Source organism: Lissotriton vulgaris, chromosome 7 (genome assembly GCF_964263255.1).
Source record: "Lissotriton vulgaris chromosome 7, aLisVul1.2, whole genome shotgun sequence".
Taxonomy (NCBI): domain Eukaryota; kingdom Metazoa; phylum Chordata; class Amphibia; order Caudata; family Salamandridae; genus Lissotriton; species Lissotriton vulgaris.
The window spans coordinates 668,493,095-668,519,585 of record NC_141695.1 but is presented as its reverse complement, the minus strand read 5'-3'; the positions used below and the strand labels follow the sequence as shown (position 1 = coordinate 668,519,585).

General features: G+C 43.5%; 1 protein-coding gene across 1 annotated transcript in view; it reads right to left on the bottom strand.

The window, feature by feature from the left end:
* Window positions 1-26,491, bottom strand: part of ANKFN1 (ankyrin repeat and fibronectin type III domain containing 1) — a 1,140,330-nt gene that overhangs the window by 238,853 nt on the left and 874,986 nt on the right. The window contains exon 15 of the mRNA XM_086928764.1: window positions 4,851-5,017. Coding sequence (XP_086784890.1) covers window positions 4,851-5,017 — 167 coding nt within the window. The remainder of the gene's footprint in view (window positions 1-4,850; window positions 5,018-26,491) is intronic.

Below are 26,491 nucleotides of genomic sequence, written 5' to 3'. Positions count from 1 at the left end.
AATTTGCATTTCCTAAATTGCGAAAATTAAGGAATCGCAATTTAGGAATTGCAAAATCCTATGCATCAAGAAATCCTAATTTTTTTTAGGATTTCTTAATTTTCGGAATTTGCGATTCCTTAATTGCGAATCGCAATTAAGGAATGGCATTACATTGATTCCTATGGGCCTAGAGGCCCATAGGAATCAATGCAGTTTTGCATTTCTATTTTTTGGAATTCGCAATTTGTTGATGCATTGCAAGGGTGCAGAGGGGGGTCCAAAGGACCCACCCATGCACCCCTGAAATGTATTTTAAAGTGCATGTTTCACACACACATGTCCTAAGGACATTTGTGTCTGTAACATGACACTTTCCAAAATGCATTTTTGTGCTTTTTTTTTAAAGAATTTCGCAAATTAACACGAGGGTCAACCTCATGTTAATTTGCACTTCCTATTTCAAAATTCACATTTTTTAAAAATATGATGCATTGCATTTAAGGAATCGCACAAATGCGATTCCTTAAATGCATTCGCATTTTTAGGAAATGCAAAAAAATGCAAATTTTGAAAAATTGTTTCATGCATCCCAAAAACTTATTTAGGAAGCGCAAACGGCCGAATTTACCGATTCGCACCGTTTGCACTCCCTAAATAGGTTGATGCATGTGCCCCTAGGTGTTTAACCTAGAGGGAACTGAATTGTAAACAAAAATATTTAAACAAATTAACCAAAATAAGACATAACACATGACATGAAGGGGTTTTTTGGGATCTTTAAACCTGCCACATTCGGACTTGTGTTTGTGTGTGTGAGTGGGAAGAGGAGGTGCACATAGCCAAAGTTCAGGTGGTTTTATCCACGCAATAATTATTTTAAACGCTTTAATAAGACATACGCTTCAATAATCCATCACAAAAATCAATTAAAAGAAATAAAGTACTCATTACTTTTTAACAAATATCCTACAATTCTCGTGGTTAATAGGGTAATAGTAGAAACAGTAGCTCGGTCACGCCAACAGCATTTTGCTTTTTGGAAATTGTCGTTTTGTTCTCATTATAAGCTGATAAGTTAGAGAACGCAGCATAATGTTGTTTGAAAATCAAGGGCTGAGGGAAGGTGTCCACTTGCAGTGCAGTCTGCATACATTTTAAGTGTGAAACATCAAACACGTTTTGTGGGTAGCCGTTCTTATTCCAAAAGTCGCACTGCATGTGAAGATACGACAAGCAACTAGTAAGGTAACACATGCCAATGATAGCTGGCAAACCCTTAGAAAGTAGAGGACTGTGAATCCCTGTAAATCTTTTGGCTGGTGACAAGACCTCACAAGCTTAGTTGTCAGGATTTCACACTGCTTTCAGAACTAATTTACATCACTGCTCTGCAAGGGTCTCTGTTCATTTTTTCCTTTAAAAAATACTAAAATGTAAATCAAATTCGCAGCATCTACTACTTTGGACCGATTTGCATATTTTTCCAAACTCTTTTAAAAGTAGATTAAAGATGAAGCTGTGTTAGAAAAGAGCGAGTTTTAACATGGCTTACAAGTATGTGCATCATTCACCTCATGCCTGCCAGGGTTATGGCACAATGGGCATTTTCAGTTTTGTGGCAATTAGAATAATGCTGCCATTGCAGCAGCCAGGGGACCATCTACCGCACTGTCTATTGGTTAAATCCCTGGCATGACCAGCTGCTGACAGATGTATTAACTCTAAGACAAAAATGTTGAAGTCACAGGGCTTCACTTCTAGAGTGGCCTTTGTCTCTCTTGTTGTACTGTTGTCAGTGATGCAGAAAAGTATATTTACTTGGTACAAGTACTGGATTTACATTTACATTTACATCACCAACGTGGCCAACCAACCAAGGGGAGAGGATGCAGCCTTACGGCTAGAGCGGTCGACGTCGAAGCTGGGGAACTGGGTTCGAGTCTCGGCAATGACGCTCAACATCCTGTGATTCTGGGCAAATCACTTAATCTCCCAGTGCTTAACAAAAATGAATGAGTCCTCATGCAACGAAACTGGTGCTATGTAAAGCACTCTGATACCTCATATCTTTGGCTCTAGTTAGCGCCATATAAACCTAAAAAAAAAAGAAAGTTGCCCCTATCAAACCAGCCAAATCACACAGACCTACCAAACATGACAACATGAACAAACCCGAACTCAAGCCTACCAAATGTAAGTGTAAACGACTGTAAAGAAGATAGTGAACCAGAAAGAACAACTCCGACTGAGCAGTCTACAAAACAGCCTTTAACGACTACCAACGCCAACTCAAAACCACAAAAAAGGAGGCCGTGGCATGTCTCCTCGAAACCAGCACCAACTAAACCAAGGAACTCTTCACAATCGTAAGAGACTCTACCTGCCCTTCAGCTTCAAAAAATGCCATCACCCCCTCTCAGGAATTCTTCAAATCCTTAACGACCACTTCCACAACGAAAGGGCACCCTCAATTCGACCCCAAACCCCCTGCCTCTTCTCCAACCAATAAACCACAGCCACCAGCCAAATCCCCAGATGGGAACAATTCAGCCCACCAGCAACCACCCCCTTGATAAACACCATCTACAAGGAGCACCCACTGACCCATGCCCAACCAGATCTTCAATCTCGGAAGCAACAAGATCAACCTCCAGCTCACCACCATCCTCAATGCCTCCATAACTACAGCCACATTTCCAGATGCTTGGAAACACGCAGAGATTAAACCCCTCCACAAAAACCCATCCGCAGACCCCAGGGAACTGCAGCACTACCTCCTGCTGTTCCCCGCCAAAGTCCTGGAGAAGGCCATCATCCTCCAGCTCATCGACCATCTGGAAATAAACACACTACTGGACCCACCCGAATCAGGCTTTAGAGCCATCCACAGCACAGAGATGTCCTTGATCGCAGCAACAGACTACATCAGAGCCCTACTCGATAGAGGAGAGTCAGCTGCAACCATCCTCCAGGATCTCTCCACAGCGTTTGACACCACACTCTCATCAAACTGACTACACCAGAATGGATTCAGAATGGAGGTCACAAGGATGCGCCCGGAGAGTTCGCCACCCACCCTTCACCTCGCAACCTAAGCTATGGAGTACCCCATGGGTCATCCCTCAGCCCTTCCCTCTGCATGATTCCCCTCACAGACACCGTCTGATCACACAACATCAGCATAATCTCCTACACTGAAGACACAAACCCTGCCCGGATGAGGACCAGCTTCCATGACTGCATGAAGAACATCGCAACAATGATAAAAGTCAACTGCCTGAAACTCAACACAGACAAAAACGGAAGTCCTGATCTTCGGCAGACAAACTGCCCTCTGGAATGACTCCTGGTGGCCCGTGGAGCTTGGACCCACCCCAAGGCCAAAAGACTATGCCCACAAACTTGGCATCCTACTGGACAGTGAGCTCTCCATGAAACGTCAGGTCAATGCTGTCGCCTCAGCCTGCTTCCATGCAATCCGCATGCTTAGCAAAATCTTCAGATGGCTGCCCCAAGAAAACAATGACGCAGGCCCTCATCATCAACCGACTCGACTATGGCAATGCACTCTGTGCGGGTAGATCCACTGAGACCCTGAAGAGACTTCAGACAATCCAGAATGCAGTAGCCAGACTAATCCTGGAGCTGCCCATAAGGACAAATGTCGCTCATCCCCTCAAAGATATCCACTGGCCACCGTTCAGAGGAGAAGCCAGTTCAAGGTCCTGACCCACGCATACAAAGCCATCCACAACCAAGGACCAGACTACATGAACCACTGTCTCATCTTCCACCAACCCTCCACAAACATATGCTCCAAACGACACCACAGACCCACCACAGCCACTTAAGAGGACGCTCCTTCTCCCACCTCACTGCCAAAGCTTGGAACTATCCCCCTACACTTGTTCACTCCCCCCTCACTGGACTTAAGAACTGCCTCTTTGAAACATACCTGGATTACAGAACATTGACCCCCCCGCCCCTCCTCTCCAATACACCCAGGAAGAATGCTATGCCTGTGTGACCACCTTGGTGCCTAAGAAATGATGTCTGAAATTATTTGGTTTGTCATGGCTATTTTGTGGTCTCCCTAGGGAGACAATGTGGCCTAACGGCTAGAGCAGTCGACCTCGAAGCAGGGGCACTGGGTTCGAGTCGGCAGGGACACAACATCCTGTGATTCTGGGCAAATCACTTCATTTCTCTTTCCTAACAAAATGAATGTGTTGGTCTGTAACTCAACTGGTGGTCATGTAAACCGCTCTGGTATCTTTGGGGTGAGTTTGAGCTATATACAAAATAAATATTACTTTCACAAGCAAAGTGTAGGGTGCCTATTTTCCATCAGAAGAAATATACACATATATGATAATTGGATTTTTACCCAGCTGCTTGTTTCACATCTAATCAGCATTTGATGTAATTATAAAAAAAACTTTTTTGCACAGATTTGAGTGTTTGACCAGAGCTAAATATTCATCATCCGTGTTGTTTTCTAGTTGCTAACAGCCACAAAACAGTACAAACTCATCAGGCTATTTTGACAATGAATGCTGAATGCAATCATAGATTTCTATATTAGCCAGCGCCAGTCCAGTATCCTCAAACTTTGGTGTTCAGAATATTTCTTGCTAGAGAATAAATATTTGTGTTTCTTAGGTTCTTTTCTTGGGAGTCATATATCTGCATATTTTGTGTAAAGAAAGTAGGCTGTCTAAAACAACTACATGTTGAGGCAAAAATGTTATGTACTTAGCCACCTTGTTAAGGCTAATAATTTAATCATAAACACACTGTGCACTTAGACAAAACTCTTCGCAACGAGGCATATTTAGCAGGTCAGCACTTAGTATTGTCGTACATACCTGCATATAATCGAGAACCTGCTGGTGCCTTTGTTTAGCAGCTGCCACTTCGGAGTCTGAGATGGCTTCTCTCAAGGACTGCTGTGTAATTAGCGAGTCCAGCTCCACTATAGCAGACAAACGGCAGTACAGACTGATAAGCTTTTCTTTGTAGCTGCAGAAATGAACTGCAAGTTAAAAAATTTTGAATGAAAATCTTTACTTTTAAGGTTTTCCTTAGCATTGTACAAAACAATATATGACGCTGCAGTCTGAAGGGCCTACAGAACAGACGTCGCTTTAAACCGTGAAATAATATGCTCTGAAGTTATTTTTTTTTTTTTAAATATATTTTTATTTTTATTTACAGGCTACACAATACAGCTACTGACAGGCATATAATTGCACATTCTTGGTTAAATTCTCGTCAATGACTTAAAAACACGAAACAAACATATAACATATAACATAGAACAGAAAGCGTCTGGTGGTAGCGGTAGGTTTAGACAGAAAAAACAGATCTGTTGAGTGGATGAGTAGAGCTTTAGCCCTGGTTATTATACAGCAATTGTGTCTTTGTTTGGTATGGAGCCTTCCTGATATGTTGTTCTCTTCTTCCATGATGGATGTAGAGACGTGCTTTTCCTATGGTGCTTTGAAGGTGTCCATATGGTTGTCCAGTTTGTAGTGGTGTCTACCTGGCTTGTTTCTGAGGGTGGTCCTGTCTGCCCCTCTTAGGAAGATCACCCAGTTGAGCCAGCTTTTGAAGGTGGCCTTGGAGGTGTCCTTCCAGTTTGTCAAAACTGTTTTTGTTGCCGACGTGAGGAGAAAGTCAGGAAGGTACTTATCTTCTGCGCTCGTAATTTCCTGTGAGATGTGTGCAGTCACTATAGTGGCGAATGACTCCTTAACCTCTTCGCCGCTAATGACAAGGGTAACTCGTCATGGAGTTTCCATTGATTTCAATGGAAATTACATGGAAGAGCCAGAGGAGCCATAGCATCCAAGTGGTTAAGGGTGCAGCCTAGTGTTTTGTTAGTGAAATCTAGCACCTGCTTCCAAACATTTTTGACTTTAGAGCAGCTGAAGATGAGGTGTTCTAGGTCTCCTTTCCCTAATCCGCAGTTCCAGCAGGTGTCATTGTCTTTTAGACCTACGGATGCCAGGCGTGCCGGTGTCTAGTAGGCTTGGTGTAGTATCCAGAATTTTGTTTTGTGCGAGTACTGGAGATATCATGTTCTTGGTTGGGGAAGCCCAAAGAATTTGTATTTCCTGTTAGGACAGTTTAGTCTCAGTTTGGCTTTCCCAGTAGGCCACTTTCTTATCGTTGAGCTTAGACATGGCTATATCCGGTGTAAATAACAAATGTTTTGTGGTTTGAAAAAAAACAACGGGAATTATTGGAACTGTCGCTTAATGGTGAATGATGTCCTAAACGCTTCAGAAAACGCTAAATTAAATGTGCCTTTTACAGAAATGTGGATTGTTAGAATTCAGGTTTTGATTGAGTGGGTGATAATCCTTCTCGGGCAAAAACCATAATTCTTGTCAGGAGGAACGACAAAAGTCACTAAATCAACATGTGCTTGATCCTCTGGTCAGGTGCGTTGTTCGGTCAGTAAAATTGGGGGGGGTGTGAGCTTTAGATTTTCTGGCAATCAGGCTGGCATATCATGTTTAAATACATTATATGACTAGCAGGGTGCATGAGAGCTGCCTAAGGGCAGTGGAGAAGGAGAGGAATAAGGATTGGTATGAGTACTAAGAGGAAAAACACAATATTTGGTAAAATAGCCAATATTTTTGTTTAGCAGCTGCCACTTCGGAGTCTGAGATGGCTTCTCTTAAGGACTGCTGTGTAATTAGTGAGTCCAGCTCCACTATAGCAGACAAGAAGCAGTACAGACTGATACGTTTTTCTTTGTAGCTGCAGAAATGAACTGCAAGTTAAAAAACTTTGAATGAAAATCCTTACTTCTAAGGTTTTCCTTAGTATTGTACAAAACAATATATGACCCTGCAGTCTATAGAGCGGGAGTTTGTGGTCTGTTCCCATGGGGAACAGTGTCAAGACTGATTTGCATATGGCTAGGTCTAAACTGGAATGGCATGGGGAGCAAAAAAAACAATGCATTTAGTCCCAGTACTCTATACTGGGGTGAAAGTATAACATTGTTCAGCATTCTGTCCATCAATTGTTCTTTCCGCATTTGTCATCCGAGTGGGACGAGTATTCCCAGACATGGGTCTCATGCTCTCCATGCCACTGGAGTCAATCTAGCCTGGCTGATGAGGGGTGAAACCCTGAAACCGGTCCTAGGATGCTTGTTTCCAGTCCAAGGAGAACCTGGCTTGGCAGTTCGGGCTGGACTGTTCCCACAGGAACTTGGTGTAGACTGATTTGAATATAGCTGGGTCTAAATTGGAATGGCATGGGGAGCAAAAAAATATGGATTTAGGCCAAGATCTCTGTACTGGAGTGTTATAAATGGCGGTATCTAGTTGGCAGAGGAAGTTATCTTTGTCTGAATAGGGACTCTTGCTTCAAGTCAGGGTAAGGGGGATACACTTCTATAATAACCCCTGCTCACCCCTGGGTAGCTTGCCACAAGCAGACAGGCTTACTCAGAGGCAGTGTGCAAAGCATTTGTGAACAATTACAGTAATACAGTGAAACCACTACAAATGGACACCACACGAGTTTAGATAAATAAGTAATCTTTGTCTAAACCAAACAAGACCAAACCAACAAAAATCAACAATACAGTAAAAAATGTGACTTTTAAATAGTAGAAATAGTTCAGTTCAAAGCAAATTGCAGATTCAACACTTTTCACACAAAATACATCTGATGCCTCATGCCCACAAACAAAAAGGGTCACAGGGAAGGTGATGCGTTGGTTCCTTAAACTCAGAGAAGGTGATGTGTCTGTTCCTTACTCCGAGGATGTGATGCATCGGTTTCTTACTGCTGCACAGGGGAGATTGGTTCCTTACCAGAGAGGAGGTGATGCATCAGTTTCTTACTACCTGGGGAGGTGATGCATCATTTTCTTCCTGGGTCCCCCAGTGATGCGAATGCGCCAGACCTGGAGTCTTGACATGATGCAATGATCCGGGACATTGCGTGGGTTCTTGCACACACACAGCAGGGCTTGGTTGTAATCCATGTGGTGATCTAGGACATCGGGGATCAGTGCACTCGATGCAGCGTGCAGTGATTTCTCGAGCCGCAGGCAGGTGCTGCGATGATTTCTTCAGTGATGCGTTGGAAACTGGTGCGGATGCATCACTCTTCTCGAAGTTGCATTACTTTTCCAGCTCCCAGTGGCAAACAGCCTCCAGAGGTCCAAAACAACAGCAGGCACCTCTTAGCAGGTCAGAACTCCCACCAAAGAAGTTCAGGGAAGAAGGTGAAGACTTTGTGTCCCTGAGACTTCAGAACAGGAGTCTTGAGAGTTTGCATTTTCCTGCCTTAGTCATTTAGGGCCTGGTTAGATCTTGCCGGATGGTTTAGTCTGTCACAACAGTGACAAATATCCCGTCGACTGAAATAAAAATTCTATATGATATAATGGGATTTATATTTTACAGGATGGGGTATCCATCACCTTTATGATGGAGTAACTGGACTGCAAAGTTCTAAATTTGATACTTAGTGTCTGCATCATGTTTCTGGTTTACAAGACTGGGTGTAGCTGATAGTTGGAATTTGTGTGTTCTTCCAGACAGCTACACACAAAATAGGGTTTACGTGAGCCTGGATGGGCCATCACTACCAGAATGAGAGGGTAGAGCTGGGAACAGTGCTACTTACACTTGAATAGGCTCCACCCAACCTCCATACAAAGGACAGCATAGCCCCTGTAGGTAGTCTGGAGCTAGTGCTGGGAAGGCCAGAATCCCGTGCACTGCACAGCAAGACCTTGAAGCTTCATAGGAGGCACAGGGTGTAAATATTGGACCTCAGACATCAACTGTTCAGTACACTTCTGGAATCTGTCTTGCTGTGCTGCCTTGCTGATTTGCTGCCCTTCTGTCTGAGTCAGAGGGATATGGACCTGCACCTGACCCCAAACTCCCAGAGTGACTCCAAGAGTTAGTCTCTTGGCCTCCTGTTCAGAGCCACAGGAACATAACAGGCTCACTACCCCTTGAACCGGCATCCCGATCCAGTTGGAGCAAGCTCATGACCCCCAAGTGATGCCTCTTAGGTGCTGGACCCTTGGTGTGTCTCACAGAGGCTGAAATGAAGTTTTGGGCTCGTCACACCACAGGCCACTAATGCGAAATTTTGTCAGCTTGCCCTTCGTGCTACAGCATCAACCGCTGCTGGGAGAGCCATTGCGTAGCACCATCCTGACTTTTTGTGATAACAATAGGATCTTCATGCTACAGCAACGCTTGTCCTCCACACCAGGACTGTTTTTCATGCTACATCATTTACTATCCGCAATTCTTCCCTGCTCCATGTGGCCCTCTTTGTGGCAACAGGACTCTTTGGGTTGAACTGAGAAGGTAACTCTTCAGCAGGCCTAACCGGGTCCCTGTATCCAACCCACACTCCACCATGCATCATGGTTGGTCTGACCTTGTGACTTTCTTCTGATAGGCACGAGTGGTCCCTCTTTGCTTTTTGGCAGTTTTTAACTTAAATCTTCAAAATTGCATATCTCCAGATATTCTGATTGGATTTTTGTTGTTTTTTTTGTTAAATTATCTAATAAATTTGGCTCTATGTTTCTAATCTGATAAGGGATCCTTTTTTTGGTGTGTTTTCACTGTGTTCCTGTGTGAAGTGTTGCACAAATACTTTACACCTTGCCTCTGAGTTAGGCCTCACTGGTATGTGCCAGGCTACCTCAGAGTTGAGCACAGGTTAATTGAGGGTTTGCTTGTAACTTCACCCAGACTAGGATTTTAGTTGCTGCTTGAATAGAGTTTAACCTTTCCCCTTAACCAGTAACCCAATTTCTAAAGCCATGGAATAATTAGTCTTTCTGGGACCCAATGGTGAGGGGGCACTTTTGACCCAGAACAGGCAAGCTAGGTGACCATCATAGAGCAGCAGGTCCTGGATGCAAGTCTCGATTTTCCCCATAGCAGTAGATTCTGTCATCTCCAGAATTCTGGTGTTATTTCTGTGGGATCTGGCTTCAGATGTTCATTCCTGGCTTCAATTTCCTTCAGTACTCACTCCATGAGCAGCATTTGTTCACCACGCACGGTTCTGTCATCCACAGTGATAGAGACTCTTCATTCGACCTGGTCAAGAAGATCATCATGTTTCTACAACTTTTCAAAGAAGAGTTTGGCCTGACTCCAGCCGTGTTTATCCATAATGTGTTGCAGGCTGGTCCCTGGTTTAAATTATAGATGATAGCTGCCATCTGGGAGCCCCCAGTCCACCTGGTCCAAGTCATAGCTAGGGCTGTATTAAAAGGTGCTACGGTTGGGACCCCAAGTTTTGAATGTTTATCACACTCAGTGACACTAGTTATGTGGCAATCAGCAAAGCGCCCTGGGGCAAAGGAGGGTGAGAAAGGCAATTCTGTCAGTGAGGTTGGCTGCTGGCAGGCCGATGAAGTAGTTCAGTGCAGGCTGATGATGGGCTGCTGCAGAGATTTCTAACTGGCCCTTCCTCTTCCCGGGCCATGGGGGCACGCACAGACTGCACATTCACCTCACTGTCAGATAATTACCTCCTCCACGTCGCCCCACCAGTAGCACAAGGACTGTCAGAGGGACGCACCCTTCTTCTCTTTAAAACAGTCTAGCTGGGATCAGCCCTCAGCCAAGGGTCTCAGCGAGTTAGGCCACAGCTGTCACCACCAAGAGTAGTACCCAGCTTTTCAAGCTGTAGCCAGCCCAGCAGCTCTCTATGGCATGCCAGTCAACTCAAAAGCCACGTTGAGGGAGATTCTCTTAGTCCAGTGAAAGAGAAGCTCCTGTCACACTCCCTGATAATAGACAATGTACTCTCTCACCACTGCCCTCCAGTGCCACAGGTCCCTCCACAGGTACTAACTCCTCCGGGTGGGATGTGGTGCATAGCTCTTGTGCAGGCCTCAGGTGCATTGCCTGCTCATGTGAGATCACGGGACACCAAAACTCTTTCAAACCTGTCATCTAGGGCCTCAAGAGTGCATCCAAACAGGTATGTTGTAATGAAATCTGAAAATATGTTGGATTGATTACAGATTATCAGTTCCATCGGCAGAGCATCATTAAATGGTGGACATTTTGCAACCCAGCTCTCTTAGCGTCCCAGTTTTAGTACAGTATATAGATGATTTGTTAGTTGCTTCTATAACAAAAGAGGATTGTAAACATGATACACTTGCCCTGTTAATGCATCTAGCTGACAGTGGACATTAGGTTTCTCCAACTAAAATGCAATATTGTAAAGGAGAAATAATCTATCTTGGGCAATGCATTGAAAAAGGTGTGAGGAAAATATCAAAAGGACATGATTCTGTAATTCTAAAAAGGAACCCACCAACGGCCCATAAAGAGGTTTGGTAGTTTCTTGAAATTGTTGGCTACTGTTGTCAGTAGTTTCAGCACTTTTTCATGATTGCAAAGCCTTCAGTATGGCTGACCCACAGTAAAATACAAGATCGAGACCATTTGACAAATAATGTTTTGAAGCATTCAAGGACTTGAGAGAGATTCTTTTTCAAGCACAGGCACTGAGAATGCCAGACTATTATCTAGCTTTTTTTTTATTTGTTATGAGAACAATGGATATGAATTGCGAATCCTTGCACAAAAGCATGGTGGGTTTATGCGACCAGCTGCATGCCTGTGAACAGTATTGGATCCAAGAGCTGTAAGGCTTCCAGGTTGTTTGAAAATTGTTAAAGTTGTTTGTGTTGTCATTAAACAAAGTGAAGGAACAGTGATGGGTCATAGTTTAATTTACATGTTCCTCATTCGGGTGAAATTCTGTTGATAAGAATGATAACTCAGCACATTAATAAGTGTAGGCTTACTGATTGTAAGTGTTGGAACTGGCCCTTCTTGCAGGGTCATCCCCAAACTTTTTGCTTCTTCCTCCCTTATTTTTCCTGACCCGTGGCTGTTGGCAATAGGACTCTGAGCACTTTACCACTGCTGACCTGTGCTAAAGTGCATATGCTCTCTTTGTAAATTGGTATTATGATTGGATATACATGATTGGCATATTTGTATCACCATGAAGTCCCTAGTAAAGTGCACTGGGTGTGCCAGGGCTGGTGATGACAAATGCTACTAGTGGGCCTGCAGCACTGATTGTGCCACCCACATGAGTAGCCCTAAAACAGTGTCTCAGGCCTTCCACCGCAGGGCCTGTGTGCAGTCTGTGAACTGCCATGTCCTCCTGGTCAGTGTCCCCACTGATCAGGCCTAACCCTTCCCATTTTGTGCACATTAGTCACCCCTATGGAAGGCCCAAGGTACCCCCCTGGGCAGGGTGCAGTGTATGTGAAAGTTAGAGCATGTAATGGTGCAGGTGGCATGCTCTGGCAGTGAAAGGCATGCCATTTTCGTTTTCACTATTGTAAGTCTATCTAGCTCCATAGGGTGACATGGGGGATGCTGGGTACAGTGGCTACCAGCATTTCGTCCCATTGGAACAAGATAGGACATAAGAGTATATTATCCCTGAAATCAGAATTTAATAACACATCTTTTAGGAAAGTTTGTTTTTAAATCCTGTGTTTGAGAACAGCACTTTTAGAAAGTTGCTGTTCTCTTGTCTGACCCTTCTGTGTGCCTTGGCCTGTTTGTGTATTGACTGTCTGGTTTGAGAGTGACAGGGGCTGGGGATTCCCCGAGAGGATGGCTGAGTCAGCCCTAGGCTGAATGACTGCATTTGCAACCTGAGTGGTGGGAGGAGTTAGCACCTGGGCCTGAATAGGGCTGTGCCTCCTGCCACAATGCTGGCTCCACCACCTGCTGGGCGTCTGACGACCCTGCACCTCACTCTGAAAGGAAAGGAGAAGCCAGGAAAACAAAGTACTCAAGAAACACCCAGAACTGGTTCAGACCGGGCTCAGGACACACATGCACAAAGAGAACAAAGACTTTAAGGGGTATAAGTACAGGACCCCTGACAACAGAAAATTGGATCATCCTGGAATCAAGAAGGAACCTCTGCCAAGGAGAAAGCTGAATCTGAAGAAGAAAGACTGTCCTGCTGTTGTTCTGCTGGACTGACCTGTTGCTTTGCTACCAAGGAGAGGGGAGGGACTTTGCTGTTGTGCTGTGTCTCCTGTCTTGAAGGTATTTAAGGGCCTGAGAAGAGCTGGCTCCCTGTTCTGAAGTCCCAGGAACAAAAGGACTTCACCCCCAACTTCCCTGAACTCTGCTGAGAGGGTTCTGCCCTTCCTAGAGTGCTTGATCCAGTTGTGGGGCCTCTGGAAGTTGTACCTGTGCTGGGAAGCTTGAAACTAAGCTTGAGAGACTTTTTGCTATTGAAAAGTTATTGCATCGCTCGCTGCTGAGCGCATCCCCGACAGTGCGAGAAGTTTCCCGCCGCTACGAAGGTCGAGATCATCGCAGCGCCTGTTTCCGCTGTCAGAGCCGTTGCATCCTTCGTTTGCGGGACGCACCCGATCGGTGCGGGAAGCCTAACATCGCTGCCAGTGTCGTCACAGAGCCTGTTGTCGCTGGGTGAGATCGCCACACTGCTTTCTTGCGGACCGCATCATGTCGCTGCGAGTGTCGTTGCAGAAGCCATCGCATCGAAGAGCTGCGAGAGAGAAGATCACCGCTGGTTTGCGCATCGTCACCCTGGAGATCGTCGCAACTCCAGAGATCGCCGCATCGTACCTTTGCGAGAACAAACTTCCTTCGGAACCTATGCACCGGAATCCATACAAGTGGCCTTCCCCCCCATACAGACCGGATTCGTCGCAACACCCCCAGTGCTGCAGCGGGGCTGTCGCATCGCCTCCCCAGGGTCTCAGGAGCAATGCATTGCTTGTTTTCCACCGCACCAGCTTCTGCTTTTGGAACTTTGTCGCAACTAAAGATACTGTGTCTGATACGTGACGCAACTGTGAACTTTTCACACAACTGTGGATTATTTTATCGCAACCTAAAGAACTTTTATTACTACCTTAAGAACTCTTCTGCTTCCTAATTCAGGCAGGGACTGCAAAGTCTGGATAGAAAATGATACTGTTGATGAATCAGAAAATGACTGCGTTGCAGTTACTGAATTATGTAAAAACCAAGAACATATCTTAGAGAAACTCCTTTGGAACTGACTGATTTGACATTATTTGTTGATAGATCTTATTCAAGAGACCAACATGGAGCATTGAGCTCTGCCTATGCCCTATGCTCCATTTATCTTTCCTGCTGAATGTAACATCTGCCCGGGTGGTAGAATTAGTAGCATTAACAAAAGCTTGCTGCCTATCAGAAGATATGAATTTTACAATTTATACAGACATCCAATATGATTTTGGAGTGGTTCATGACTTAGGTCAACTATGGTGATGAGAGGGGCTTTATGACTTCATCAGGAGATCTATAAAGAATAGTGCTTACATATTGGGTTTATTGAAAGCAATACAACAGACAAAAGAAATTGTAGTAGACAAGTGTGTTGCCCTAAAAATGCAGGCCAAATTGTAGTGTACTATCCATTCTGAGATTAAACAGTAGTGCAGGAAAATAAAAATGATGAATTAGGAATAAGCACAATACAAAATGCAGAATATGTAAATTGCTTTTTTATGAATTCAATTAACACTTCATTGGGTGGGTTGATAGATCTTAGGAGGCAGCCTCAGATGACCAAATATATGGATTTTTATGCCAATGCAGAAAATAGGTATATTCTCCCAGACACAATGTTGTATATAATGGGTAAATACTTACATGCAGGTAGAGACCGCTTGTTAGGTGTTTTAAAACATTTGGGGGGAAATGTAGGCTTTAGAAATTTTGCTGGGACATATGTGTGAGGCACTTAGCATGCCAAAGAATCAATATAGGAAAGAAGACAATTACTGTGATGAATCATACAGGAAAATCATCAGGCCCATTTACAAGACTCCATGCACACTTTGCAGAGATGCCAGCATTCAATGTTATGAAAAACATCTTTGTCATTGTCTGCATGTTTCTAACTGGTCTGAGAACAATTCCACCCAGATTTGGAATTCAAGCTTCTATAGAGACAGACCATGGTACTCATTTAAAAATGAACTTTTGCAAACAATTTGCACAGGTTTCCAAATAAAGCAAAGGTTCTATTGTATTTATCGTTCTCAATCTCCAGGTGTGGTAGAGAGAGAAAATGGAACTCTCCAGAACAAATTGTTCAAAGTATGCGTTTCAACAGTTTAAAGTGGCCTAATGCACTTCTGCGTCTTTAAATGATCATGAGAAGTATTCCCAACTGAAAGACTGGATTATCGCACCATGAGGTGATCATGCACGAGCAATGACTCTTGCCTATATTCCTTTGGCTGGATTAGTTTCAATAACTGGTGACATCATGCTAGTTTACTGCAAAGGTCTGGCTGATATGAATGAATGAAATAAAACTTATAACGCGCGACTTTGCCCAGAGGCATCAAGGCGCCTATAAAAGGATTATAAAAGGCAAAACCAGAAAACTAAGGGTAAGCTTTGGCAAAAAGCCATGTCTTCAGGGCCTTTCTAAAAGTTTGCATCGATGGCAGAGTCCTAATCTCACAGGGTACAGTATTCCAACATCTAGGAGCAAGGCTGGAAAAGGCTCTGCCTCGCCATTTGGCTCTTCGAACTCGGGGGACTGATAGAAGAGCGGAGGTTTCTGGGAGGAGCATAAGGAATCAAGAGATCTTTTATTCCTCCTATCTCTTTTCTGTTCAAGGCCCCATAAACCAAACAAAGAACCTTAAAAGAGATCCTGGCTTCAATTGGAAGCCAGTGCAAGGATTTCCTGGCGACAGTAGCTGATGACCTCCTAGGCAAGTCTAGTACAAACTTAGCGGCGGCGTTCTGCACAGTTTGTAGTCGTTGTAGCAAGCATTTATTTACTCCAGCATATAGGGCATTGCAATAATCAAGCCGAGAGGCTATTAATGCAACCGCAATTTGCTTCCGGGCTTGTACGGACAGATATTGCTTAATCTTCAGCAGGATCTTGATAATGCCCCAGCAAGTGGAGATTGTCCTGTTGACTTGAGGACCCATAGCAAGGGCCGGATCGATCATGACCCACAAGTTTTGTGCTAAGAGGGTAGGTACAGGGCAAGACCCCAGAGATAAGGGCCACCATTCCGTCGACCAGATGTCCTCCTTCCCGTCGAACACAAGGATCTCCGTCTTCTCGCCATTTAGCCTCAATGAATTGTCAATCATCCATCTGCCTCCATACAGTGTCTAAAATTGGAGGCAGAAGAGCTGACAGGCTGGGCGAGAGACAGCAAGATCTGGGTGTCATCGGCGTAGGAGACTACCTCCATCCCGAACGATCTACTAAGCCTGGCCAGTGGGGTCACATAGATGTTGAACAGGGTCGGACTTAACGCCGACCCCTGTGGGACCCCACACTTCACCGGCAGGGATGGAGATAGGAACTCCCCCAGCTTCACTCTCTGTTCCCTCTGGTCCAGGAAGGAGGCCAATAGACTTAGGTCAGGCTCCTCCACCCCTATTTCCCTCAGTTGAGATGTTAAGATGAAGGGAGACAGGGTATCAAACGCAGCCGTGAGATCTAACAGGATCAGCAGGGTACTCAAACCCTTATCAATTGTGATGCGGATGTTATAAAGCACCACAGTAAGGGCCGACTCCGTGCTGTGACCCTTTCGAAATCCATGCTGCGAATGATCCAAGAGACCAGAGGTTTCCAGAAAGGATGCAAGATGTTGGTTAAGGTGGGTTTCCAGCATCTTTGCTGGGCCTGGGAGCAACAAAATGGGGCGAAAGTTTTGGAGAACCTCCGGGTATAAGGTAGGCTTTTTCAAGAGGGGTTTGACCACCGCTCTCTTCCATTGGGAGGGAAAAATGCCATCCCTCATTGCCCTGTTCATGATCTCGAATAAAGGGGGCAGGAGGGTATCCTTACATTGTTTAAGGAGTTTGAGAGGGCAAGGGTCGAGGGGAGAGCCCGACCTGGTCTTCGCCAGGAGGACATCCAATTCCTGCAGGGAGAGGGGAGGAAAACTAGACAGTGGACCGGATTAGCAGGTCTAACAGATACTGGGGAGGGAGAAACCTGAGGTGGGGGAAGATATTGAGGCCCTTTGTAGCTCTAAGGCCGAAACAATATCAGCAATTTTGGTATGAAAGTAAAGGGCAATATCGTCACACAGCTGCTGAGTGCAGGTGACGGGGTCCAGGGTCTGCAGGGTAGTCAACGAATCCACAATCTTAAATAGCTCTATCGGCGAGGTAAGGGCAGTGGTGAGATTCGAAAAGTACTCCTGCTTAGCTCTTATGACCTCAGCCTTATATTCCCTCAGAAGAGTTTTATGGGTTTCCCTATCCTGTGTATTCCAGCTAGCCCTCCAGAGTCGTTCCTGCTTCCTGCAGCCCTGTCCTAGATGTCTTAGCGACTCCGAGTACCAGGGGGCCGACGGCCTTTTACTGGCAGAGTAGCGTAGGGAGGCAGGTGCTAACTCATCCATGGCAACTGTGATGGCATTTTCAAGCTTACAAACCGCTGAACCAACATCCTCATCCATAGAGATCGCCATGGTGGGAATTAGGGGAGCCAATAAATCATTGGTTATCCTCCTCAGGTTTTGCCTAGATTCCATTTTACTAGGGCCCTTCGGAATATTGTTTATGGGAGTAGTATCCAATATGGTGAAATCTGTCTCCCATGAGGTGAACGTGTCAGTGGAGGCGAAAAAGGACATCACCTGTCACAGTCTGAATCCTGGAGACTGGATGGTGGGGTGGAAGAACTTCAGGAAGAACTATTCAGAAAAGTGGTGGCATGGACCCTAACAATTGAAGTCCAATACGATGGTCAAATGTGCTGGAGTGCCACAGTGGATCCATGTTTCTCATACATAACAGGTGAAGGCAGAAAAAGAAGTGGAAGAAACAGCCCCTAATCAACAAAGTCAACCATAAACTGAAATTCAAAAACAAGCTCTAATTCACAGTGTATATCTAAGTGAGATTTTGGAAAATTATAAAGAAAGAATTTTCATTTAAGTCAAAGGTTTGATGTGGAACCTGAAAAGTCTAGAGTTCAGTATCAAACCAAGGATCTAATCGAAAGGCTGTTACCGGATAAAGACCAAAAGCATAAGTGGCAGTACATGAAATAGACTCTGATCCAAACAGTGAGAAATTGCAGTTGAAAATTCAAGTTATTAGAGGCCCCAGGGGAAGAAAGCAATTTGCAGTATATCATAAAAACAAGGCAGATCAAGTTTCAAGTACAAGGTCAAGCTCGAGTTTAAGTTCTTCAGAGAGTAAAGAATATCTCACAAAGACTGTTGGCAAAGAAAGAAAAGCTAAAGAACATATTCAATGGAAAAGATCTTTCAAGTGGTTGAAGCTTTTATTCGATATGCAAGATATCTTGAAAGCGTACACAGAACACAGCATTTACAAAACTAGAAAAAACATTTTTAAGAAGCAATATTGAATGTACATTTAAGAAAGATAAAAAGCCATATGATGCCGGAATAAATGAGCTAAAAACGAATTAATCTGCTATTGACAATCTCTTGCAACGAATCAGCCAGAAATGCTTTAAAAATGTAGCTACACATGGTACAATGGGCACAAAAGGGTGACGTGTGGGCACCTGATTTCCACTTTGACACCAGGGCCCCAACTGGAAGGGAGCCCACTCTGAATTTGAAATACAGTGCTCGATCAGCTGGAAGGGTAATTAGGTCCAGGTAAGGTTCGTAAACTACTACATCTTTTATTCTTAAAAAGGCAACTGTAGATTTACAATGACTAGAATTTATAACTAGCTGATCCGGAACCCAATTCCAGTATAATCTTTTCAGAACATCTTTTGGTGGAGCCGTTCTTGATGACCAACAGTCCCCCAGCCCAAGTTCCTCCAAAAGCTTTTTGGTGTCTCTCAACCACCTAATCTTCGCCCAACCGCCCAGGCTCATTATCTCAGCCAACCCTTCAGCGTATGATTCTAGCTCTTCACCCCTCCAGATACGTGCCCATAGAAGGAGCGGACAAAACCGGGCTTGGTCTTTGATATTCTTACAGCCTGTGTCCAACAGCACAGGCACTGTTGGAGTACTCGGAGGGAGGGCGATTAAAGATTTCAAAAGCTTGCTCTCTGCTGTTGCCAGGGAATCTAGGCAGCAATGCCCCCACAGCTCTGCCCCATACAAGGCTGATGTTACTCCCTTAGCCTTGTAAATGTCAATTGCTGGGGCAAGCGACCTCCTCGGTGATGCCCGGAATTCCCTCAGAAGGGCGCCTCCTACTCTCTTGTGGTTCAAGACCATCTTGGCAATGTGAGGTGACCAGTTCATGCTATCCGTAATCCGTATTCCAAGGTAATCAAATTCGGATACTTTCTCCAAGGGAACAGAGTTGAGAATAGGTGGGTGGCCCAGTTTCCTTGGAGGGTTTAGAATTAAAAACTTGGTTTTATCCACGTTGATTACCACCCCCTTGAAACGCAAAAGTTCTGGAAACGGGTTAGCAACTTCTGGAGGCCTTGCGGAGTCTTGGAAATCAAGAGCGTGTCGTCCGCAAAAAGTAGGGTTGGAATACGCACTCCCCCGAGACAAGGAGCGTCGGCTGGTTCTTGCTGGAGATATTCCACCACCCCATTAACGTATAGTGAAAACAGGGTGGGCGCTAGGACGCATCCCTGTCTCACACCCCTAGACACTGGGATTTTCTCAGTTAACTCTCCGTTTCTCCCCCAGCGAACCTGAGCAAAGGTATGGGCGTGAAGGCTAATAAGGAGGGACAAGATGTAAGGAGGCAGTCCCAACCCATAAAGCACCCTCCATAACTCTTCCCGAGGAACTAGGTCAAAGGCAGTCCTCAGATCTATAAAAGCCAAGTATAGACTGCCCTTGCCTAGCTCCACCACCTTCCAGCCAAGGAGTGCTAGCCTAAACACCTGCTCTATCGTCCCTATTCCTGCCCGAAACCCTGCCTGGAAGTCTGATAGTATTTTATTTTCCTCCACCCAATGAAGAATCCTACCAAGTATAGCTTTGCCTGCTATCCTTTGGGTGGAGTCAATAACACTTATGGGCCGATAGTTCCCCGGAATTTCTCTACATCCTTTTTTATAAATCGGGACCACCACCGCCCCTTTCCAGGAATCGGGCACTGGCCCCCCCTTCATAATATCATTTAGGAGTGCTGCAATAATCCTTCCCCAGGCCACTGGATATGCCCGCATGAGATCCCCCGGTAAGCCATCTGGGCCTGCTGCCTTCCGGGGGGCTACCCACCCACCCAATTACCTTTTCAATCTCTAGAGCTGTAAAGAGATTGTAGCCGTGAGGTTCAGATACTAGTGGGGGGAGCACCCTGACATTTAGTGCCCCATCCGCCGGGAGGTATAAAGCCCCAAAGTGTTTTACCCAGCTTTGTGGGGGGATATTACAGGGTCTCATAGCTTCGTCGGGCCTGTTCCGGGAGCCTACAAGGTTCCAAAAACCCCTTGAGTCTTTACTTTTGCTGGCAAGAAGTAGATCCTCCCAAAATTTCTCTTCCCACTCCTTCTTAGCAAATTTAAGGGATCTATTATAAGCCTTCCTTGCTTCCAATATGTCAGGGTGGGATTTGAGTTTCACTGCCTCTACTAGTCTTGATTTGTGTACCCTACATATTTGTGTGTACCAATCGTTACCTTGCTTTACACCTCCTTTCTTCCCTACCTTACTCGGGGGGATGGTAAACACATTTGTCAGAGCCTCTGTTAGGGAGACAAAGACCCCGCAATCCCTACCCACCCCTTCCGGGAGGGACCCCAGGTTTAACAGTGCGTGATCTAAAAGGGTTGATATTTCTCCAACCTTTTCCTCCGAGAGGACCAATTTAGCCCATTTTAGACGCCTTCCACGGAGTGAGACTACCAACTCGTCAGGGAGAGCTAATGTGGGGTTAATGGGACCCTTCTTAGAAAAACTCCACCACTGGGCCATGGTCAAGGAAAGTGGGTTATGATCACTTTTGACCGTCGGGAGCACAACCATGTCCCTCACCTGGCTCCACAGACATATATTTAATAAGATATAGTCAATTCTAGAAGTGTGTCCTGGTCTATTATAAGTATGAGCCCCCCCCCCCCTATCTGAATTTGTCCTCCCATTCACTGCCCTTAGATTTAGTTCGATACTCAGGGTGTATAACTGTAACGCCACCTCTGACCATCTCCTAATGGGTGGAATTTCCAGGGCCGGGATCCCTATCTTGGCGTCCTCCTCATCCTCGTCTAAGGCAACATCCGAGCCCAAAGGCTTGAACGTACAGTTCAAGTCTCCCGCGACCAGGGTACACATCTTGTGTGAAGTTGTGCTCAGAAGGCTCTCCAGAAGAGATACTACAGAGGACTTCCTCCCGCCCTTAGTTCTCTGGCGTACACGTTATAAATATTCAATATTGTTCGGCCCCTGGAATCTCTTAGAATAATATTTTGAATATCTGGACAGCCTGTCTGAGACTCCTCTATTCTACAGTCTAGGGAAGCTGCCACCCATATGAGCAGGTCTCCTTTCAAAGAAAAGCATTGTGAACCAGAAAAGCCTTAAAGTCATGTAGTATCTGAAACTAGTGGGAATGAATCACCTGTTGCCAAAATGTCAACCAGGAGGAAAGTTCTAAATAGAAAATATGCTCCACCTGAATGAGTATAACTAGCCACAGTAACAGAGGAAGAATAAGAAGAATCCGAGGTAGAAAGTTACAATTCATTGAATCATTTTCAGTACAAACTTGAGAATGAATCTGAGAGCGGATCAGAGACAGAAGAATAGCCACTTTGAAATAAAAATGAGACTGCTAAGACAAAGTTGAAGTGAAAAATGATTGTTGAACAAGATAAAAGGCAAAGTCACAGACTGGAATGAACTTTGGAAAGTAGTGAAGAAAATTAATTTATTTTGAATTTTTGTTTGATATTGTTTTAAAGTAATAAGAAGAAAGAAAAAATCTATTATTGTTATTCAGAACATTTTTTTGTTCTTTGAATTTTTGAGCCTCATAATAATTTTTTGAGAAGACAGAAAACAGCAAATGCTGTAAAAGTCCAGGGTTAGTAATAATATTACCAATATTATTGCTTTTAGATGGGCTGTTGTTGTGTTTACTGACTCTGATGGGACGTGCCTCTTTACACACTAAGTTAGCTACTGTAAGAAAATATTGAAACATGATATGTTAGAGCATAAAGAGGATTTAGTTAAAGGATTTCAAGATAAAAACTATAATAAAATGATACATGAATACATAAGAAATATGAAGATTAAAGGGTGTTTCTTTTGCATTTTTCTTCCTACTACTGTTGCAGAGGAATCAACGCATGTTCAGCTTCCAATTTCTTACACTTTGTCATGTAGCATGCATGTATCTATATTTAGTACTGATTAATGTATTTCTCCCTAAATAAAGGATTTCAATGTGTCTATACAGGAATTACATGTAAAAGAAGATAGCAAAGCGATTACATATGAAAGATTTTTAGGGATAATTACACAAAATAGGCATGAAACAAAAATTGTTAACCATGGTTATGTATGCGTTTTTGGAAGTAGTGAAGAACCTCATTTCATTAGGGAATATAATGAGACAGGAGTGAAGATTGTGAAAGATTTGAAAATAGAAAAGGTTATAATAGAACAGTAAGAGGAAGAATTTACATTGCCAAATTTGCATCCTAGGTTAAGGATGTAGCAAGAATGAAGTGCTGATTTATGTATAATGTAATATAGACCAATGAAACATGCGAGGGCTGAATATGTGGGAGAAAGTGTGTGTGAAAAAAGTTATGAAGTGAGCGGGAAAACTTTATTGGGTGAAGAAACAATCTCAAGAGGAATTTATAATGTTTTTGGGAAGACTTCCTATTTCAATTAGCTGCATAATTTAGTTGTAGCTTGTTATTTTGCTTTAGCATTTCCTAGAGTTTACCAAATGAGTGAAATGGATGATGAAATAGGCAGAAAAAGTAAAACAGAGTCTTGGATAGGTAGTTTCAGACAAATTCAGTGCTATGATTCCTTCTGTAGGTGTGGCAAGAAATGATGTTAAAATTAGATGTCAATCTATTTAAAAATCTAGTGGAGAAAGCTGCAGGAGATATATAAAGCATGAGCAGTGAAACAGGCAAATACAGAGATGATGGCTTTTAGGACTATGGTGATGCAGAATCACTTAGCATTAGATATTCTCCTTGTGAAGTAAGGTGGAGTTTGCAAGGCGGTAAAGGCCAAGAAGAGTTGCACATATTTTGCAGATAATAGTAGGGTTATTAATACTTACATTACAATATTAAAACATTTCACACAGTCGTTTGCAGGGCATGGCTTATGGGAAGCTGTGGGTAAGGGTAATGCTAGTGAATAGATAGATAATTTGGTGGAAATACATTAAGACTGTTCTTATCAACTATAATAATTATACTGATTTGTGCAATTGTCCAATCTCTTTTGCTAAACCTTTCTGGGGGTATGTTTAAAAAGTGTGGAAACAGAAGAAATAAAGGTTGTCTAAAGAGAAAAACATCAAAGTTGCATGATGAGGAGTATATGAAGGATTGTGTTTACAATCAGCTGAAGGTGGCAGATTAAAATTCAAGGAAGCAGAACGTTATGTAGACGGAATGATTCCTTGATTAATAAAGTTATTTTTGGGTTTTAGTGATAATAAAGTAATCAGAGGGAGGAACTGTGATAACATTTTCCTAAACATTTATTTTTGTGCAATAACTAATAATGCATAGAGCTAATTTTTATGTTGGGTCCAATACACATATAATGAGTTGATATTATTAAAGTTGAAATGATTTTAATATGATCTCTGTGAGTGTGATTATTAATATGACTAAGTTATGACACATTTCTGGGACAAGACCATCTTGGATAATATGAATGCTGTTTCTTTCATTCTCTCCTATATTCAACCCCTACTATCTTGTACACCTGCACATCTTCTCTCCTTACAAGCACTGGGGAGTGAAGACAGATGATGCAATCACCTATTCTTTCACTTATAAATACAAAGCTTTTAATGAATTTTCTAGTTTTCCTGATAGGCTACAACTTTCAAGATGTTCCCAGTGTAGTTCCCCTGCTTAGACAGGTCTTATCCATTTGTGTGCAGTGATGTTGTTGAAATGTTTATATTTTGTTCAAACATCTCCAAAAGGCAGTAGCACAGAAGATACTGGCTACTTTCTTAAAATAGGATAGTGCTTATGTGCTTTGGTAATAACATTCATATTTCTGATTTGATAAAGAGTTGTTACTTATGACTATACATGATGACTTAGTGTTTTAACAAATGTGTTATGCAAGAATTGCATGCTAAAGCCCTTGATTTTGGGAGTGTGCCAATATATTTTTTAAAACTTTTCTGTTCTAATTGAGATGCTGTCCAGAACCTTTCTGATTGTGCTGCTTATTTGGTACTATAAGATTTTGAGTATCATAAACTTCCTAGTGTAAATTAAAACTGCGCAAATGCAAGTAGAAGTAGGAATCTTACAGATTTATATAGTGCACAAAAAGCTTTCTCTAGAAAAGTTGTTGCATGGACAAGAGGGGACACTCTCAAACCATCCCACTTGACATGGAAAGGCCAGAAGAAAATGCAGTGTATCCAAACAGAGCCTAGTTAGATAAAACCTATGTTTGATATTTTCAATTTGAAGTAGATATCATTTTATTTCGTAAATGAGTGCAACCTCACTAGCCAAAGAGACTAGCTGGGTGACTAGTCACCTGTGCTTAAGTAGTGCCTGCTCGAAGCAGGCAGACTTTATGAGAGCTTAATTAGTACAGGAAATGTGTGCAGGATCAATAAAAAGCTCTGTAACTCCCAGCCCACTAAAGGTGCACCTAACATATCCAATCCACGATATCGACTCTGCATTGTCTAGGGTCAAGCACTCTGGGAGAATATATTTAGAAAATTCTAGTACTGGAGTTTATCAAACTTTTAACTATATTAATAATGGAGTCAGTCCCAAAGTATCCCAAACATAATTTAGTCCCAACTCCGAATGACAAAAAAAATGTCATTATTGTTTATTTTTTATCTATTTTTGCAATAATGCAGCTTAACTTTTCCCTACTCTGCAACTTAATTATTGGGTAGTCCCTGTTACTTGTCTTTGCTACCCTGCTAAATTGATGTCGAGGAGCATGCCTTTTCGGATGATTATTGGGAGAAAGTATAAGTTCATATTTTAGTTTCCTGAATTTTGAGTTCTTGTGGATGTTGGGGTAGTGTTTTGGTCCCACACAATGCCCGGCACTATGAACTACAGAGCAGCACTAATGTTCTATGTGTGCAGGAACAACCATGCAAACATCACAAGAACTGCCAGGTAGAACACAAGCCCACCACCCAGTGCGCTGAGCTTCTAATGAGCACTGAAATTTTATCTATGCTAAAGTAACACGGCAAGCATGATGACCTGCCATTTGTCAGAACACAAACAAGAGCCTTTTGGCATGTGCAGGAGTGTGATGCTCTGTGAAATGAATTTAAGAGGAGCACTGCTGTTTTGTCTAAGTGGAATCAGGAGTGTAAGGACTGAGAAAGCTACCAGGGGTAAGTGGGAGACCAACGCCAAGGGGTCTGACGTTCACATGCAATATATATTATTACATTTAGTTTCAATTACAAAAGAATGCAAAGGAAAGGCCAGTGTATGTGTTAACATCTTTTTTAAGAAGTTCACATCCACAAAATGCAGTGGGTTGAAACCAACAAGGCTGGACAACCCTGTTAGTCAATGCCTAAACATGGCTGAATCAAAGTAGCCAGTGGCTTAAAGCGCTTGTCCAAAAGCCCTTGTATCTATCTGTATGGATATATGTATATATTATATGTTGTGTGACGATAAAGCTTTCTGTGGGCAAGACCTAATAAAGTGGGGGCAGTATAATTTCAAGTACATTTCAATTTCTTATCTGTGCAGTCGTGGAAGGCATGGTTCACGGGTAGGCGCGGGGTCATGAGGGGGGGTCGCGATGGAAGCGGGGTCAGACGCGGAGGTGGGTTTAAATAGTTACAAAATATATTTAAAATGTACCTTTCCCAGGTCCTGCATGCTCACTACTACAATGGCAGCATTGTGATTGGTGGGGACACCACCCAGCCAGGTGCCTATGGGGAGACCATTTTCTCCATGTAGGCTACATGCAGCATACATGGAGAAAAGGGAGAGGGCGCATGACTGGTTCGGTCGGCCACAGTGGGCCGACCAAACAGTCAAGGTCCACAGCATTGGACTAGTCACTTCTCCTCAGCCATCCAGCAGACTCGCCCCCAACAAAACTGTTCTGCTTTTTCGGAGTGCGACAGGCAGAAACATAAAATGGTATTTATAATACCATTTAATGTTTCTACTTCTCGCACTGCGAGAAAGCAGTGGGGCAACACTCCTCCGCACACATGGAGGAGCCACCCCTGGATGTATGTTACATTTAAAATGATTAAATGTTCATATTGTTAATAACGTAAGTATGAGGCCCGTTTTT